The sequence below is a fragment of the Hyaena hyaena genome, unplaced genomic scaffold (genome assembly GCF_003009895.1).
Source record: "Hyaena hyaena isolate Hyena2069 unplaced genomic scaffold, ASM300989v1 scaffold_435, whole genome shotgun sequence".
Lineage (NCBI taxonomy): Eukaryota > Metazoa > Chordata > Mammalia > Carnivora > Hyaenidae > Hyaena > Hyaena hyaena.
This window is the reverse complement of record NW_024081065.1, coordinates 1,265,997-1,285,181: the sequence shown is the minus strand read 5'-3', so window position 1 is coordinate 1,285,181 and position 19,185 is coordinate 1,265,997. Positions and strand designations below refer to the sequence as shown.

The window sequence follows — 19,185 nt, the reverse complement described above, 5'->3', positions numbered from 1 at the left end:
TAATTTACTGGTTTAATTTTAGCTTCAAAACAATAAAACCCTCCTGTGGATGATTACTTTAGCAGGCAAAGTTTTCTCTTTCTGTTGCTGACTCTTCTGCTCCGGTGGCATCAGTCATTTCTTCATGAAATACTCTTAACCCAAATGTGCCAAAACCTCGCAAGGGGAGAAGCTTATTCCTTCTAGTTTCCTTGAAGCAAAGAGTCCATGTGACGATTTCAGTACGCTCAGTCTATGTCCTTATGTGTAAACCAATGAGATGGTATTAGCTCTTCCAAGCTGAATTTGAATTTGAAAGGCAGAATATTACTTTACCTTTTGAGGATCTACCACGTCACAGAGTAATAAGCTGACATCTTGGCCTGCAGGAAATTGTAGCAGCATCTGCAAATTGATGTCCTCTTGGCAGAAAATGAGGTTGCTTGCTTAACTTCTTCACTATCCCCTAATAGCTAGCTCTTAATCTGGCAGAAAACATTCTTTATGGAATCTCATACTTTCTTGCCAGATATAAAGTACCCGAGATGATTCTCAGCAAGTGTATGCATTTGCAGGTGTGTGTGTGTGTGTGCACGTGTGTGCACACATGCGTGTGGGGACTCATAACAAAGAAGAGGATTTATGGACAGAAGGAGGATAGAGTATACTAAATTGTTCTCAAGTCTGAAATTAGACATCTTCTGGACGAAAGAAAAAGAAAAGCCCTTATTAAAATAGATTTGCTATCTTTTAAAAAATAGGTTCTGGGATTTCTTACATGAGTGGCATTATTTCTTTCAGTTCAGTGCTTTTCTTCTTTCTCTAATATGTCTTTGTTTTTTACATGCTTCAATAACAATATCAATTATTATTCATTTTATAATGCAACCTTTTTAAAGAAACAAAGTAGAAAACTGGGTACCCATATTTGAGTTGTCCTGTACTAGTCAAAAAATTCTAGGTTATAGGTTGACCTGTAATAAAATTACTTCACAAAATGTATTTGTGATTTTATTAATACACATATCACTAATTACCCCACCTTTTTTTTTTCTGTCATTACTATTTTGCTTATATTTTGTTGAAGGAGTAATCCAAGGCAGTATCTATAAAAAGAGAGCTATCCTCACCTTAACTTGGTTGTAAGAACAAAGAAATATAAACAGAACACTTCGGTTAAAGATTTATTAAGCACAAATCTCGTGTGATGGCTGTCTTGTCTCTTCTAAGATATCTTCAATATCAAGTAAAATTTGAAAGAATTTCTAGACTCCCTATAAAGTATACCTGCCACCAGCTTCATAAAGGAGTCAATAGAATACTTTTAGGTAAATATTTAACAGAGTATTTCAGATAGTATACATTTGATTGCATAAACCGTTTTCTTAGAAGTATTCCCCTTCAAATCAATATAGTAATACAAAGATGAATCAAGTTCTATATTAGGATGTTACATAGTTAGTAGATGATGTCAGGGGTCCACATGTGTGACGGAGTCCTTGGCCAGCAAGGATGCTTACCCTTGGGTGCAGTTTGGATGGCATGGATGGCACTCTCGATCTTGATCAGCATACTTGAAAATGAAACTGTTTGCCCCTTGTAAGCCATCTGGACATTTTTCCACACAGTTCGGGCCATCCTTAAAATGGGAGCACTTTGTGCAGTTATCGGGCCCCTAAAATGTGAAAAACAAAACATAATGGAGAAAGAAAATGGGTGCAGTTTCTTCTGGTATTCATGTGGCTTAGTTACTGAGGCTTCAGTGAGTGGCCAATCTTCCACTAGGGAACATGAAAGCAGTTTCAAACTATAGGTGGGGATGTCACTACGGCAGCTTTTCAATGTAACAACGAGATGTAAACTTTCCTCTGATTGTACTAGACTATTTGAGCAATGAATTTTAAAATTTACTATAGTTGAATTATTAGGAATTAGGTTAGGCAAATAAAAGTTAATTTCTAGGTTATATTCCATCTCAAATCAGCTTGTGATAATGTTAAAACTCTATACAAAAATCTATAGAGATTTTGGTAAATCACAATACAATGCTGAAAGCACAATAAAGGCACATTCTGATAAACAAATATCAAAACTCCATAATAGTGAAGTAGATGCATGGAAAATTTATCCACTAATAAAGGTGACCTAAATATGAGCAAAATAAATTAAAAATGGAACTAATTCACTTCATATATTTATGTTTATAATATATAACCATTTTCTAATATGTAGAATGTTACTGAGCAATATTAACATGCAAATATATTTAAATATCATTAAAAGGTAAAACATTTAAAACTCATATTAAATATAAAACAACTTTACAAAAAACAAAAAACAACAACCCTGATTTCAGTTTGGTGCTGGGAATAGTAAGCATGCAAATGTTAAGCAGTCTACCATCAAATCAAAGAAAATTGAGAATGTTTTGATTAAAAATGCTATTTTCTGGGGCACCTGAGTGGCTCAGTCGGTTAAGAGTCTTACTCTTGGTTTCAGCTCAGGTCATGATCTCCCAGTTTTTAGGGTCAAGCCCCATGTTGGGCTCTGTACTGACAGTGTAGAATTTGCTTGGGATTCTCTTTCTTTCCTTCTCTTTGTACCTCCCCTGCTCACTCTGTCTCTTTCTCAAAATAAATTAATAACCACTTTTAAAAAGTGCTATTTTCTTAAATAGTGGCAATATATTTACGCATTTATATATTATGAATAATATTACCTATAAAGTTGGCTTTTGGCCTTCCCTTTTGAACATCATATTGCCTTAAATTCCTCTTTTCTTTGACCACTTTCTGGAACTTATTCCCCTGACCCATTTCTCCCCAAAATCTGTCCACATTGTTCCAATAATTATGACAGTTCAGATTAAAACACAATTTAGATAATCTAAATGAGATATAGTAAGTATAGAGGGAGAGAACAAATTTTATTAGGGTTATAACTATAAACATTGTGAATCTGGGAGTCAAGACAAGCAGACATTGTATAGAACTATGTATTAGGCAGGGCGTGTCCATTCACAGGAGTGTATTACATCCCTCTATAGTGTTAATCTAAAAGTAGCTAGACATTACTAGTTGGAGATATAAGACATCAGGAAATCAATAAATGTAATATTTTAAAGTTTGAAGATTGAGGCTGCTAACAAAGAAAGGTAGTGTAAAGAAGAAAAAGTAACCAGGAAGAGGTTTCTGGAAATTCTGGGACTGGTGAGGTTCAATCAAGCACTATTTCACTATTTTGATGTGAGATTTAGATCTAAAAGAAAATTATCCTATGAAACCTAATCCCTATTCAACCTGAAGAGTTTGCTACTGGCAAGTTTTTATTTCCTCCCAAAAAAGAATACTTCACATGCTTCCAATTTTAACACCTGCTCATGGGTACTTAGGCACGTAATGCCATCTATTATGCAAAATCATTTACTATGCAAGTATGCTCAGTGGCATGACTTATTGTACAAGACAAGAGACAGGCTTCTTGCAGAACAGAAGAATAAAACTAACCATGAGTAAAGTAGGCATAGTAAAAATCAGAAATTAGGAATTATTTTCCTATAAAATTCTTCTAATGTAAAGTAATGTCCAGGTAAAATCAGAAGAAAAAATTATTAAACTAAAATTAAAATCATATTTAACATTTAAGTGTACTTCTAACAGATTTTTGCATGTATTTCCTTGTTTTTTAAGCGCCTCTCATCTATTTGATTGTGTGATGATACAAAACACAATGTTCTAAGCTGACATACAAAAAAAAGCTCCTGAAAAATCTCACAAGAAATGAAATATACTAATTCTCCAACTTATTTCCATAAAAAAGATTTAAAGAAATATGCATGTCTAATGCTTACTCTTCTATCATTATATTCCCAAAGCTTTTAAGAACCTAAGTTCAGTGAATGAGCTGATAAATGCAATGATAAAAAACAGAGGTGAAAGCAATATTGTTCCTTGTCTCTGATTTTAAGCTACCTTTAGACTCCAATATCTAGGCAGGAAACTAAAGGATAAGCTAAATCCTGATAGAAATATTACATTTTTTTCTCAGTAACAATTGATGTTTTTCTTTGGTAACTACTGTAAAAGATAATGCTAATATTCACCAGTATCATTTCTCTTCCAGTCCTAGCTACATGGAAGACTGGAATTCCCCTCCCAACATAGATGAGGTATGTTTTCTTCTGGACCATGAAATTAAGTAGAAGTAATTTATGAGACTGCCAGGGCTAACCTCTCCAGCCTTCTCTTTCCCTGCTGCCATGATGTAGGGATCCCATGCAAATGTGGAGATACCATAAATTCAAGGCATCTTCAAATGCTAGACCATCACAGGGAGGAGAGCTAACCTGTAGTGCACTCTACATGAAAAAGATTCAAATGTTTTCCTATAAGCTACTCTAATACAGGGGGTATTTGTTATGGCAGCACACCTTTATTGACTTTAACCACTAGTTTAGCTTTTATCATTTCTTTCCTCTATCTCTTCTCTTGCATGCCACCTCTTTGACTTATATTTTGATCTCCTACAACTCTGTCTGATTTCCCTTACTTCTCTTTCTTCTCTCATGCCCTTCCTTACCCTTACCCAATGAGGGTAGTAAAAGTGAGACAGAAAGGATAAAATTGCTAAATAAATAATAAAATGTAAAAAACACACAAAGACACACAAGGCTATAAAAACAGGGGCTCACTTTATTTCAAAGGTAGCCCTCTCAACATTATCTTGGATTTCTGTCACATTTAAATAGTATAATACCATCCCATTTTACATGTAGCTGTTATATTCTCAGGAAATATATTATCCTTATTATATTACAGAATTTTTGCCTGGGGGAAAAAGGTGAAATGAATAGAGTGTAAAATTTGGAGTCAGAGCTTCAACTGTTGAGTCCCAGCTCCACATCTTATAGATGGTTTACTCTTTGGTATACCTTTCTAATTATTGCAGGTTCAGTTTCTTTATATTTTAAATGGCAAAAGTGATAGTATGCTTCAAATATAACACTATTTGACAAATATAAATGTGTACCAATTATTAATATTAGGAAAATATGGACAGGTCAGGAAAGTGCAATTCTAACAGAATAAATCATAAGGCCAGGTGTAGGAATTCCAACCTTCTTTATGACTTCTCCTCTATCTCATAACAGTGTTAGTCTCACAGAGAAGTTTCCAGAACCTCTTGGATATCTTAAATGATAGATGTGTATTATATGGCACACAAAACACTTCTGTCTCTAGTTGTGATAATCAATATATAAACCCAGAAACAGGCAAAAACCTAGTATAAATTGTAAGAGCTGAAAGCAAGCAGCATTCTAGTGAGAACAGTTTAGGCTATTGTTTGAGCTCAGTCTTGCCAGTTTCTCAGACACCATAACGTGAATATGTGTTCTTACCTGCTAAGCATTTCAAGTTTTACTGATCAAGTGATCAAATAGGTTTTCTTGATTCCATGCTCTAATGTTCTACAAAAAGTGATTCATGTTTACTAACCTTTTCTACTTTTTGACTTCATGCCTTTCTGAATCTCTAGACATATTATTTGACAGTGCTCACACTGAGTGATAATTTTAAGTATATGGCTCAATTCTGTCATTATGAAATCAAAATGTGTTCTTTAAACACCTAATCTGTTTGTTCTTTCTTAGTTATCAAATAATTTTGAAAATGTAAAAAAATTAACTATTAGGATTTTTACACATAGTTTATAAACTGTCTCAATCTTTTGAGTAACAAAAGAATGAACAAATAAACTGTGAAAACACACAAATTGAAATAAATTAATAAACTGGTTACTTATCAGCATAATTTTATACCAAGGAGGCAGCGTGAGAAATAGAAAATCATGGGACTGGTGTTGCAGTCTCCCTTGTTATTGTAATTACACACTTTCAAAGTCTCGGTTTCTCAGAAAGACATATTGTTTTTCATTCTTTAACTTTGGTGCTTAAATACTTTAATGTTTAAAGAAGTCTTACATAGATAGCCTGACTTGCTTTAACAACCCATTTCAGAATTTTACTTCCCTATGTTTCATGTAATTCTTTACAGTATCCACATTTCTCTTTCTGTGGATCAATTGTACTTTCCACTAATATCTTTAGTAGAGAAAGAAAATAGCTGTATATGCCCTTTGCATACTTACTTGGAGATCATTTACATATTAAATTGTCTTTTAGACTTTGGTTCTTGAGGCCAAATCACACCACTTCTTTTTCTCAGAGGTCTGATTTTCCAAGTTTAATCATCCTTATGGTAGTCCTCTGAACTGTCCAAGTTTTCCACATCCTTCTTTAGATGAAGTTCCAGAACGGCTCATTGGGGCCTAATGGAAGTTTGGAGGGCTCAGTGATATCTTTTTTCTAAGCTAGTTAAGTGCTGAATAAGCACTCTAGTAGAAAAATTAGTACTATTTAAATTCCATATAAATTCTTATGGAGCAATATTGAGATATTGGCTACACCCAAATGTTGGTCCCCAAATCATCTATTGAGAAATGACTTGATACACACACAAAAAAAAAACAAACTGGAAATTTGTCTAAAGAAGGATGAATATGACACTTTGGAATGACAAACTCATATTGACCTCATTATTAAGTAAAAGCCTGAATGATGGGAAACAAAAGAGAGGTCTAAAAAGGAACTACCATTTCCTCTATATTTTGTCTATAACACTAACTTCAAACATTTAGTGCCAGCGGCGCCTGGGTGGCTCAGTCAGTTAAGTGTCCGATTTCAGCTCAGGTCATGATTCACGGTTAGTGGGTTTCAGTCCCGCATCGGGCTCTGTGCTGGCAGCTCAGAGCCCGGTGCCTGCTTCGGATTCTGTGTCTCCCTCTCTCTCTGACCCTCCTCTGCTAACACTGTCTCTTTCTCTCTCTAAAAAATATATAAAACATTTAAAAAAAAGTTAAGAAAAAAAACATCTGATGCCAGTGTATCCATCAAGACTTTACTGATCCTACAGCCCCTCCTTCCATTCTCATAGCTCAGTTTTTTCTCTGCCAAAGCATTTAATACACTGTTTGAGATTTTAGTTTGTTTGCCTTCTCCGTCTGTCTTTCACAATGTCCTTCACAATTCCATAATAGTTAAATAATTAAACACAGATATGAATGTGTTATAGTTTACCTCAAACACACCATGAATATTTACATTTGCATATCTTTGTATGCTTCCTCTTTCCAGATGCTTCTTCAAAGTATAGCTCAAATATCACTTTCCTATGGGCTTTATTGATGTCCTACTTTCCATCCCAAAGACAGACAAATTTCTCTCTATCATTTGTGTTCCTATAAAATTAACACATATTTATATTTTATCAATTATTTTGGTTCATTCTAATTGCTTATAGATCTCTTTTTCTTTTCAACACTGTGCAATTTTCAAGGGGATATTCATATTTTCTTTTTAAATACATTATCTGGGATGTAAATATTTAAGAAATTGAATTTGTAAATATTTTATCTCTACTACCAAACTGTAAGCCTCTTGAGGGTAGAATATCATACATGATTCCCCTTTGTATACTATAAACACCTGCTGAATGGATGGATAAACGATAAACCAATGACATAACAAACAGTCACACATGAAACTAAATAAGCCAACACAACCACAGATGTCTTCAAGCTTACCGGTCCATGGCACGTGAGGATGCCATCTTCCATCTTCTCACACTGGGGGTCACACTCTACACAGATGGAGCCATTCTCAAACTCTCGAAACTCACTGTGAAAACATCAGCTGCATGAGGTGGTATAAGCAAACAAGCTGTCAACTTAACAAATGAAGTAACATCTGCTAAAAGTCCTATTGGCAGAGTAAATTCTAGAGTTTGTTTCTCTATGTGCCAGGAGCATCAGAATCATTTCCCTGTACATTAAGGAATAAGTTCTCCATTAGGAAAAAAGATAAACTGCAGCCAGATGGCTCTCCTTGCCCTCCATTGGGTTCAATGATAGACTCATTCAGGAAACATCTCTCTTGTGAGAGATATTCTAGCAGTCTCAAAAAAAAAAAAAAAAAAAAAGAGAGAGAGAGAGAAGAAAAAAAAGTATGACTCTTCTGATGACACAGCAGAATTATTTTTACCTTTTTTTAAAGTAAAGCTGTGCCTGTTTGTCTCTATATAAACTGTTACTCTTGGCTGAGCTTTATTTTTTAAACTCTGAAAGAACTATTGTATTCTTCTTGTTGCTAAGTTACATGATATTCCCCATCCCTGTCCTTCAAATCCCAAGACTCTTCAATTTATTTTTGGTGAAACTTCAAAAAATGCTTTGATTTCTTTTCTTCTTTTAAAATAGCTGCCTTAGAGAATTAGAGAAAATATCTTTTTATGGCAGATTTTATATTCTTAGATTATTGATCTAATATCACATCTTTTTCAGCTTAAAATCTTTTTGAAGTAATTCTATAAAGTATAAAATACAAAATAGTTTAATGGTAACTTTCTAAAACTTTTTAATTAAAATCTAGGATTATGGTTATCCCTTCCCAAACCTAACATTTTGTGGCTATTTCAATATTAAATGTTATCAATATGTAAGTTTTCCAATCAATACCTACTGTAAAATTTTAATTTCAATAATTGGTTATCACTCATGTACAACATGTTTAAGTACCCCATCCCCACTAATGTGTGAGAGGATGAGACACTGGGTATAGTCAATTCAGAATGCCAGTTATAAGTCATTAACAAAACATGACTAAATATTTATAGCTTCTGTTATTTTGTGTCTGTGTATCATGAGCTATCATTCCATACTCAAAGCATTGCAGATCTGGCATTTAAGGATTAATTTCATGATAAATTTAAATTTATTTTTCCCTAAAGTATTCACTTATTTTCATAGTGAATTATCACATTTGGCTATTGTAAAGCCTTAATAAATGACAGAAGTCTAAACGGTGGGCTATATTTTCTGTTGGTTAAATTAAAACTATACCTACTTCAAAGCAAAATAATTAAGTTTGGGTTTTCAAAACATATGACATAAATTGATAGTTTAGCTATGTATCACTGCACATATTTAGTTACATGGATTTTCCACTTTTAAAATGAGATGTTGGTTTGCTATGAATTAAGCTTTTGATGCATTTTCTTGTGTTTAAAATCTCAATTACATAGAAACAGATTTTTTTTGGCATGTTTCATCATCAGTGATATAAAGCACTCAACAGAGGAAATCTTCAGGACATAAAGATCAAAATGACCTTGTATGGGGGAAGAGGGGATGGTACCTCAATTGTAAAGAGAATCAGAAGAATTATTTCTATAGTGAAATTATAAAATTATAAATAATAAACATGAAATTATAGCAAAACTTGCAATCATCAGCAAATTTCTGTTTTTAAGAACAGGTTTTTTGGTTACTAAAGGGTTACGTTACCGAATGAAGGTCGTGATTTTTGTGGTATTAAAACACAGGTCATGCTTTTCTTTCACTTCTTCAAAACCCCTTGCCTACGCACAGAGTTGAGGATTAAGGTGAATAAGTTATTAAAAGTCATGGAGACAAACCTAGCTGCCTTTTCTTCTGAGATTAAACATCTATTTGTATGGCTTTGGGCTCTCTTCCTTTCTGCTCTCAGAACAGATCATTCCTATGATTTTTATTATTTCTTCTTCTCTTCATCGTCACTGTCTCCATCATTGCTTTTTCTTCCCTGTTTCCTATTAATTATATTATGACTGCAAGAAATTCCCTTTCACTTGAATCTGACCTAGCAAATTAATGTCTACTGAGCGTGAGTTTTGCAGACTATGCTTTTTTGTCACTTGTTTTTGCTACTCTACGTTTCTTACAGCCATGCTGTGTGTGCTGCCTTAGCCAATCCTGTGAGCCAGAATCAATGCTTTGCAGTCAAGTCCTTCCCAAATTTCACTGGTGTTCCTTCTAGGACTTAAATCCCTTAACATCTCTAGACTTCATTTTGTAAATATCCTCTGTAAAAGGGAAAAACAGTGTTTCAGTAAGAGGTTGTGAATGTTAAATATATTTTTAAAAAATGCCTACCAAAAGCTTAGACTGGCACCCTTTCTAATGCTTCCATGTTGTTCTTAACATTTCAAAAGCATTTAACCATGTTGCCAGATAAGAACAATTTTAAGATTGCATTCCAAAGAGCTTTCTCTTTCATTTTAAATGCTTGTGCACTCTAGTTCAGAGTTGCTGAAATACAGTGTAGTCTATGACCTGGATTTGAATGTTAACAGCTAAGGATTAACTGGTTTTCTAGACCACTTCAAAAAGTCCTCTTTTGAGGATTTCTTCTTCTAATATGATAGTTAAGACTATTTTTATATAAAAATAGGTTCCCTGATTTTGGTAAATGTCACATTTGTATGTGTTTTCAGCAATTTTAAGGTAACTATTCAACCTAACCATCTAATCAGCATGAATTAATTGGCACAAAAAGGAAATGATAAGAACAATTAGGTTATTTATCCAAGATTTAAAACTAGGAAGTGATGAAGTTAGGATTTGAATTAATTCTTCCTCAAAGTCTGTTTTAACTGTCAGACAGTGTTGAAAGACTTTAGTCAGTGCCACAAGATTGGAGGTGGGAAAATCTATCATTGCATAGGCTAGCATCACATCAGACTTTTACAAGGTATTTTCACCTATTATCTTTCAAGCAAACTCTTGTATATGATTTCCTAGAGCCCTATTACTATTGCAAGTACATGAAAAACTTTATATTTCTTTAATACATTTGATTTAATGACTTGGAAAATGCTAAACTTTCAAAACAGTCTGGTAACAAACGTTGCTTATTTAGAAAACAGGCTATATTTCCGTAGCTTTCATTATTTTGCAGACACGAGAGAGAGGATGGTATATATATCTGCATATGTATCAATTTCATATTTATGATAAGTTTAAAATGAAATATTAAAGAAAAACAATAGCATATGGAAAGAGACAGGATGGAAATCAGACAGTCTGAATTCTAGTGTTGGCTTGATTCTCCAGTGTTCTGACACTGGCCAACACTTTACCAGTTTTCACTGTTTATAAGATGTTGCTGTTAGAAGACATGATTTCTACAGCCCCATTTTCTCTTAATGACTACATATATATATATATATTCAATAAGCTTACAATGTAACTACTAAATGGAATTAAAGTCTTTTAGTTACATTTGAATGGCATTAATTGCTAAACAACAAACAAGCATATTTTGATCTAAAGTATTTTATGTTCAGATCCTATCACTCTGTTATAATAATGAGAATAATAAGCATGAGTCTAATTTATTGAGAAAAGAAACACATAATTTGTTATCCATAATCAAATTTATCAGTTGATTGTACCTTACAAAATTATAAGCTGAAATTTTCATGGAAAACAATTAAATTCTTATTTTAAATTGTTTCATACTTAAACTTCTCATTTTATTTTTTTTCCCTTAAAGTTCATGAAGGGAATTGGTTTTGCTTATCTTTCAAAGAAGAGACATAACAATATTATTATGATCCATAGATTTCTATCTTTCTGATATAAAATGCAAAAGTACAATGTTTTCTCGGATAATGACAACATTTGTTTAAAAAAGGGACAATTCTATAACTGCACTGATGAAATCATAATTCATAGTTTGATTTCAGAAAAAGCAAATGTACTGCACATTAACCATTTAGAGGTCATTTAAATACCATAATATTGCATTGTAAACAACATGTAGAATTTTAAAACAATAAAAATTCGAAACTGTAAAAAAACAAAATAAAATGGGACAATTCATGAAGAAAAAGAAGAAATGAAATAAAGAACTACAAACTGCACTTTTTATAGAACTGTTGAAAATCCTTTCGGTGAGCACTGTAAGAAAATTTAAATCAGCAACAGTACTAAAAAGTGTATTATCACACTAATGAAGGACAACTGTGATGCATGAAATGATACGTTATGATAAACTGATTTTATGAGTATTTGAAATGCCATGCAACAAGATATATGCCAGGTTTTATTGTTGCCAATGTGATTATAGCACCAGAAGGAATTTAAAATACTTGATTTAAAATACTGTTTAGATTATCTTTAAAAAGTGGGAGAACACTTCCAAAAACCTCTTCAACTAGAAACTACAAAGTCAATTTTTCTACAGGGTTAAGCGGTTGTCAGAGATGCAGACACATGCATTATTTCTAGTACACAATCAAATAGACACATAACTTGAATGGGGGGAAAAAAATCAAAAGGTATATAGTAATTCCAGATGAAAACTAATAGGAAAGCATGTGAATAAAAAAGATTATTGGAACACTTGTAAGAAAAGATTAGTTGTAATAATCTCCTTCAGAAGGAAAATAAGAATATATTTTTCAATTTTGCTTAAGTTTATATAAACTGCTATAATTTATTAAGAATGATCTATTTTGGTATACTTTTTTTTTTTTTTTACAAATAGTTTATTGTCAGTTTTGGTATACTTTTTAAAAATGTGTATAATAGTCAATATATATTTGGACTTCTTTCAGATAAAAGCCTTTCCCCGTAAAACAATTCTGTATGTTGTCACCTTTATGCAACAAGAATTTCCCAGAAAAATCTTGGCCAGCACACATGTTCTGCAATTTTACGATTTTCTTATCATTGTAAGATCTGAACCAGTCAGTACCTTAAAGCTTAGGTAAAGGAGACATTGTAAGATGCCTTACCCATCGTAGAGGTTACAAGACTCTATGCAGCTCCTTCCTCTGCTGAAGCGACGGCAGGACAAGCATTGGTCTGGGCCAGGTCCCCAGCAGCCATCACTTGAACACAGATGGTTGCACACCATTCCTGCAGCAGCTAGAAAGCACACCAAATTCAAGGGAGAAACTAAACAGAAGGCTGTGTCAAAACATACCATTTTAATATGACTCTTCCTAAGTAGTGCTGTTTCTGAAGAAGTGGGATTGAAAGAGATCTGTGGCAGATAACTTTGTTTGCTTACCCAGTCACCATGACCCACCCTACTGTCACCTTCTTTCATACTGCAGAGCCTCCATCACTGTGTATGTACAGAGCCACTACATTTTTCATAAGAATGACCAAATGTCAATTGTCTACATCAAAATTCTAGGGAGGAAGGGTGAAAGAAATTAATCTTCCAGTTAAGGTAAGAAACAAACCACCTTTCTCAATCCAACTGTTTGCTCCACTAAGACACCAAAAATTTCTTCAATTCCATATGAGAGCTTCATGAAGAAATAGAACAAATAATCTTTGTATTAAAAATTTAAAAAGAGAAAGAAGAAAATACCTTTAAGGTAAGAGGGAAGAAAGAACTGGAAATAAAATATAAGTTTTTTATAGGCCTCTGCTTGCCTTTATCTTTAGCCAAAGTGGCACATGTGAGGAAAATGTTTTGCAAATATATGAAACAAACTGTAGTGGTCATTCATGAGGAGGTATAGAAAATAAAGTAATAACAATCATCTTTAGTTTTATCTGTGAATATTGGTGAGAAAGATGCCAAAGAATTTTGGGACTGTTTTAAAATTGCTACTTAAGTTTACCATCTCTCTTTCCCTTTATACTCAGTAACATTTATTCAGTATATTATTACCTATACAGAGTAACATAATTTTAGTTAAGGGATACTAGGTGTTGAATAAGAAGGGTCTATAGAGACTTCAAATGTTATTCTGAGTGTCTGAAAAGTTGATTTGAGGTATCTGAAACAAAACTCTATATTTTCATAAATATTAAGAATTTCCGAGAAGATTAAAAAAAATCAAAAACATCGTTATCTTCCCAGTAGTTGCCAAGTTTAATTATTATGGGATGTAAATTGTCATGACAAGAGCATCTGAAGTGGGTGGGGATAGCCTTGAATAGGTGAGTATAATATAAGCAAGAAACATCTGTGAAAGTTACCTTCTCTAACATACGCTTGAGAAAGTTAATTGCCAGCATCCATGATGCTGATTAGTTTCCTTTCTTTCTTTCTTTCTTTCTTTCTTTCTTTCTTTCTTTCTTTCTTTCTTTCTTTCTTTCTTTCTTTCTTTCTTTCTTCTTTCTATGTTTATTTATTTTTGAGAGAGAGACAGAGCATGAGNCTTTCTTCTTTCTATGTTTATTTATTTTTGAGAGAGAGACAGAGCATGAGTAAGGGAGAGGCAGGGAGAGAGGGAGACACAGAATTCGAAGCAGGCTCCAGGCTCTGAGCTGTCAGCACAGAGCCTGACACAGGGCTCAAACTCACTAACTGTGAGACCCTGATGTGAGCTGAAGTCGTACACTTAACTGACTGAGCCACCCAGGCACCCCATGCTGACTAGTTTTAAAACACTGAAAGAAAATAGCCCAATTCATGTATTTTTTCTCTTATATCCTACAGCTTTAAGGAGGCCGCTATGTTAAAACTATGGAAGTTTTTTTTCTCAAGACAGAATCAGACCTACTAGCAAGTCTTTTTACTTATTAACTGCTTAATTGAATAATCTCTTCCAACATTGAGACAGAAACTGTGTATGTGTGTGTGTGTGTGTGTTTGTGTCTGTGTGTCTGTGTGTATTTAGCAATTTTATTGAACAATATATTATATACAATACACTTTCTCATACATAAAGTATACAATTAGATCTTTGACATGTGCATGTAATGGTGAACCATATACACAATTAGAGCAATGAATGTGTCCATTAATTCCCAAAGAGTTCTCATGATTTATGTAATCCCTTCCTCCTGCCCTATCCCTTTCAGATTACCATTGGTTTAATATCCATTACTTTTCACTTAGAATTTTACATAAATATAAACATATAATATATAGCCTCTCTTATATACTTTCTGCATAATTATTTTGAAATCCATCCATGTTGCTGTATCAATATTCATTTATTTTTATAATTGAATATATTCTTTTGTATGTATATACAATATTTGTTAAACCATTTACCTATTGCTACATATTTAGACTGTTTCCAATTTTGTGCTACTAAAATTAAGCTCCTATAAAAATCATGCACAAATCTTTATATAGACATATATTTTCATTTCCCTTCCATAAATCCCTAGGAGTAAAATGGCTGGATAATTCGGTAGATATGAGATTAACTTTAAAAAAATAGTCAAATTGCTTCGCAAAGTAGTACTATCTTACATTCTCAATAGCAGGGAACTCAAGTCAAAAATTAAAGTTCCCCCACATCTTTGTCAATATTTGGTATGGTCAGTCTGTTTAATTTTAGTCTTCCTAAAAGGTTTGTAGTGATATTTCATTATAGCTTTTTAAAATTTTTTCTAGTGTTTATTTATTTATTTTGAGACAGATAGAGAGTGAGCAGGGGAGGGACAGAGAGAGAGGGAGACAGAAAATCCCAAGTAGGCTCCACCCTGTCAGAGTGAAGAGCTCCATGCTTGAACTCACCAACCATGAGGTTATGACTTGAGCCGAAGTCAAGAGTCAGTCACTTAACAGTCTAAGCCACCCAGGCACCCCTCATTGAAGCTCTGATTTGCTTTTCAAATTGATTAAAGATACTGAGCATCTTTTAATGTGCTTATTTGCTGTCCAATATATCCTATTTGGTTAAGTGCTACTGAATCTTCAGCTCACTTTGTATTGGATTGATTGCTTTCATACTACTTAGTATTGAGTTCTTTATATATTCGTGTCTTTTTCATTCTTTTAGCACTGTCTTTTACAAATTTATCACTTTGTTCTTCTATGAATTGTGCTTTGAGCATCATGTGTAAGAAATCTTTGTCTAATTGAAGGTAGCAAAGGTTTTCTATGATGTTTTCTTTTAGAAGTTGTATGGTATTGATTTTACATTCAGGTGTATGATCCATTTTGAGTTAGTTTGTATGTAATGGTGCTGTATTAGTCAAGGCTCTCCAGAGAAACAAAATAAATAGGATATGTATGATTTGTCATAAGGAATTGGCTTACACAGTTCTAGAGATTGAAAAGTCACAACATTTGCTCCCTGTAAGTAGAAAGGCCAGGAAAGCCTATAGTATAATTTCAGTCTCAATCCAAAGGCCTTTGAACTAGGACAAATGGTGTTAAGTGCCACCTGAGGGTGGGAGAACACCAGTGTCCTAGCTCAGAAGTCATACTTAGAGAGTGATTTCTTCCTTCTACCTTTATGCTCTATCCAGCCCTACAGTGAATTGGATGATGCCTATCTATTTTGCAGTAGATTCATTCAGTCTACAATTTCAAATGCTAATCTCATCCAAAAACCACCCTCATAGACACACCCAGAAATAATGATTAACCCCATGACCTAGTCAATTTGATACATAAAATTCACCATCACAGATACTGTATAAAGTTCTATTCTTTTTTTTTTTTTTTTTTTTTTTTTATATATCCAATATTTCCAGCACTATTTGTTAAAAACACTATGTGCTGTCATCCAGGCTTTGTTGTTCCATTTAGAGAGCACAGGCACAGTAGATTTTTCATAATTCTTATGGGTCGTTGGATTTTCAGAATGGTCAATGAGCATTAGCTTCAACTTTAAGTCACCAGCTGTGCTAGCCCCTAACAAGAGAGTCAGACTGTCCTTTGAAATTTTGAAGCTAGGCATTGATTTCTCCTCCCTAGCTATGAAATTCTAGGTAGGTTGTGTTTGAGAAACTGCTGAACTGTTTTCTTGAACATTTTACATTCTCATCAGGAGTCTAGAAATGATCCCATTTCTCTGTTATCTTCTCTAGCATTTGGTTTTGTCACTAAAACAGTTCTACCCATTCTGATAGGTATATAGTGATATCTCATTGTGGGTTTAATTTTAATTTCCATAAAATGGATAATAATATTGACATCTTTTAGTGTACTTAGTTTTGCTATTCATATATCCTCCTCAGTAAAAAGTATCTTGTCTTTGTCCATTTTAATTATATACTTTCATTGTTGAAAGTTGAGGGTTCTTTATATATTCTATCAAGTAGTCTATATCTATCTATCAATCATCTAGCTTGTCTCTCTCTTTCTCTCTCCATATGATTTAAAACAAATCAAAACCACACTGAGATACCACCTCACACCAGTCAGAGTGGCTAAAATGAGCAAATCAGAGAACTCTAGATGCTGGCGAGGATGTGGAGAAACAGGCACGCTACTACACTGTTGGTAGGAATGTAAACTGGTACAGCCCCTCTGGAAAACAGTGTGGAGGTTCCTCAAAAAATCAACAGTGGAACTCCCCTATGACCTAGCAATAGCACTGCTGGGAATTTACCCAAGGGATACAGGAGTGCTGATGCATAGGGGCACATGTACCCCAATGCTCATAGCAGCACTCTCAACAATAGCCAAAACATGGAAAGAGCCTAAGTGTCCATCAGCTGATGAATGGATCAAGATGTGGTTTATCTATATGATGGAATACTACATGGCAATGAGAAACAATGAAATCTGGCCATGTGTAGCAACATAGATGGACCTTGAGGGTGTGATGCTGAGCGAAATAAGTCAGGCAGAGAAGGACAAATATCATATATTTGCACATATAGGAGGATTAGGAGGAACTTAATGGAGGACCAAGGGGGAGAAGAAGGGGGAACTAGTTGGGGAGAGAGAGAGAGGCAAACCATGAGAGACTCTTGAATGCTGAGAACAAACTGAGGACTGATGGGTGTGCAGGGGGGAGGGGGGAGATGGGCATGGAGGAGGGCACTTGTGGGGATGAGCACTGGGTTTTATATGGAACTTGACAATAAACTACTTAAAAAATAAAATAAATAAAAATAAAAATAAATATAGTTTCTTTCAATTTGTAGCTTCCACTTTGGTATTCCCAATAAGATCCCTTTCAGAGTAATTGTTTTTAACCTTAAACTCAATTTATCAATTTTCCCTTTTATAGATTGTACTTTTTGTGACAACTCTAAATTCTCTCTGTCTAGCTCTAGGTCCCAAATAATTTCTCTTAATAATTTTTCAAATGGTTTTTTCTATATTCATTAATATGATCATGCGATTTTTCTTTTTTAGCCTATTAATATGATATTTTACACTGTTTGATTTTCTATATTGAATCAGCCTTGTATCCCTGGAATAAACCCTGTTTTGTTATGCTGTGTAACTAATTTATATATTGTTGATTGTTGAGTACTATTTGCTCTACTTAGCTACAGAGTTTTGCTTCTATATTCCTGAAAGACACATTGGTTTCTTCCTTCCTTCCTTCCTTCCTTCCTTCCTTCCTTCCTTCCTTCCTTCCTTCCTTCCATCCTTTCTTTCTTTTCCTTTCCTTCATTTCTTCTTCCTTTTTTGGTACTCTTTGTTCACATATGTGCCCTAATCTTTTAAACCATCATGCAAAGTAGACGTAATTATTCATTTTACAGAGGAGCAGATACCCAGGGAGGCTAAGTTGCCTCAGGCCACAGTTTCAGACTATGGGTTTCAGTGTAGTCCTGCCTGTTCTCTTTACCACAACTGGAGATGAAATTCCCAGCTCCATACCCCACCTTCTCTGACACTACATTCCAGGGAGTTTGGGGCACCTCGTATTAGCCTGGTGAGTATAGAAGCCCTCACTCCTCATTCCTTTCCAAGTATGGGTGAAATTGGGCCATGGTTTCTTTCTGTGGTATTTGCCTAGAGTAGAATGGTTGTTGTATAAAAGATTTCTGATCCAGCTAGTAAGTCCATTTCCTGGTCCTCTGGAGTGAGAGACAGGATTTTGTTTAAGCTTTTTTGGTCTGCATCTATTAGTGTTTCTGAGTTGTCAGTTTCTTTACCTCCAAATCTTGGATGTAGGAGACAAAAAGAAAACCTAGGGGACTCATATCTGTGTCTTTTCTTGGATTACAAGTTGCCAAACCTGTCTTCCACCTTCTCCCCAAATTTCAAATCTTATGTTTCTTTTATATATAATGTCCAAGGTTTTCAGCTGTACTTACCAGAGGAAATAGGCAAAAGTACACCGAATTCATCTTACCAGAAGTACAAATCCTAGTATACATCTTTAATTTACTGTGGTCTATTTTCATTATTTTCTACCACTATTTCAGTATTTTTCTAACACTCAATGTATGTTCTAAGAACCCTAAGATAGGATATATCCATTTCTCCATTCCTAAGCTTTAAATTACCATCATACATTATACTTTTCTCTATGTTATTCACCACATACTCATTATTTTAGTTTAAATATTAGATTGCTCTTTGAAGAGAATTAAATAATAAGACAAAGATTCTATGTATATATCCATGTAGGGCTCTTTCTCCCATATGTAGAT

At 34.0% G+C, this 19,185-nt stretch overlaps 1 protein-coding gene across 1 annotated transcript in view; it reads right to left on the bottom strand.

The window, feature by feature from the left end:
* ERBB4 (erb-b2 receptor tyrosine kinase 4) overlaps nt 1-19,185 on the bottom strand; it is a 722,586-nt gene that overhangs the window by 248,075 nt on the left and 455,326 nt on the right. Inside the window, exons 15-17 of the mRNA XM_039252967.1 lie at nt 12,654-12,786; nt 7,621-7,714; nt 1,500-1,654 (exon numbers count right to left, since the gene is read on the bottom strand). Coding sequence (XP_039108898.1) covers nt 1,500-1,654; nt 7,621-7,714; nt 12,654-12,786 — 382 coding nt within the window. The remainder of the gene's footprint in view (nt 1-1,499; nt 1,655-7,620; nt 7,715-12,653; nt 12,787-19,185) is intronic.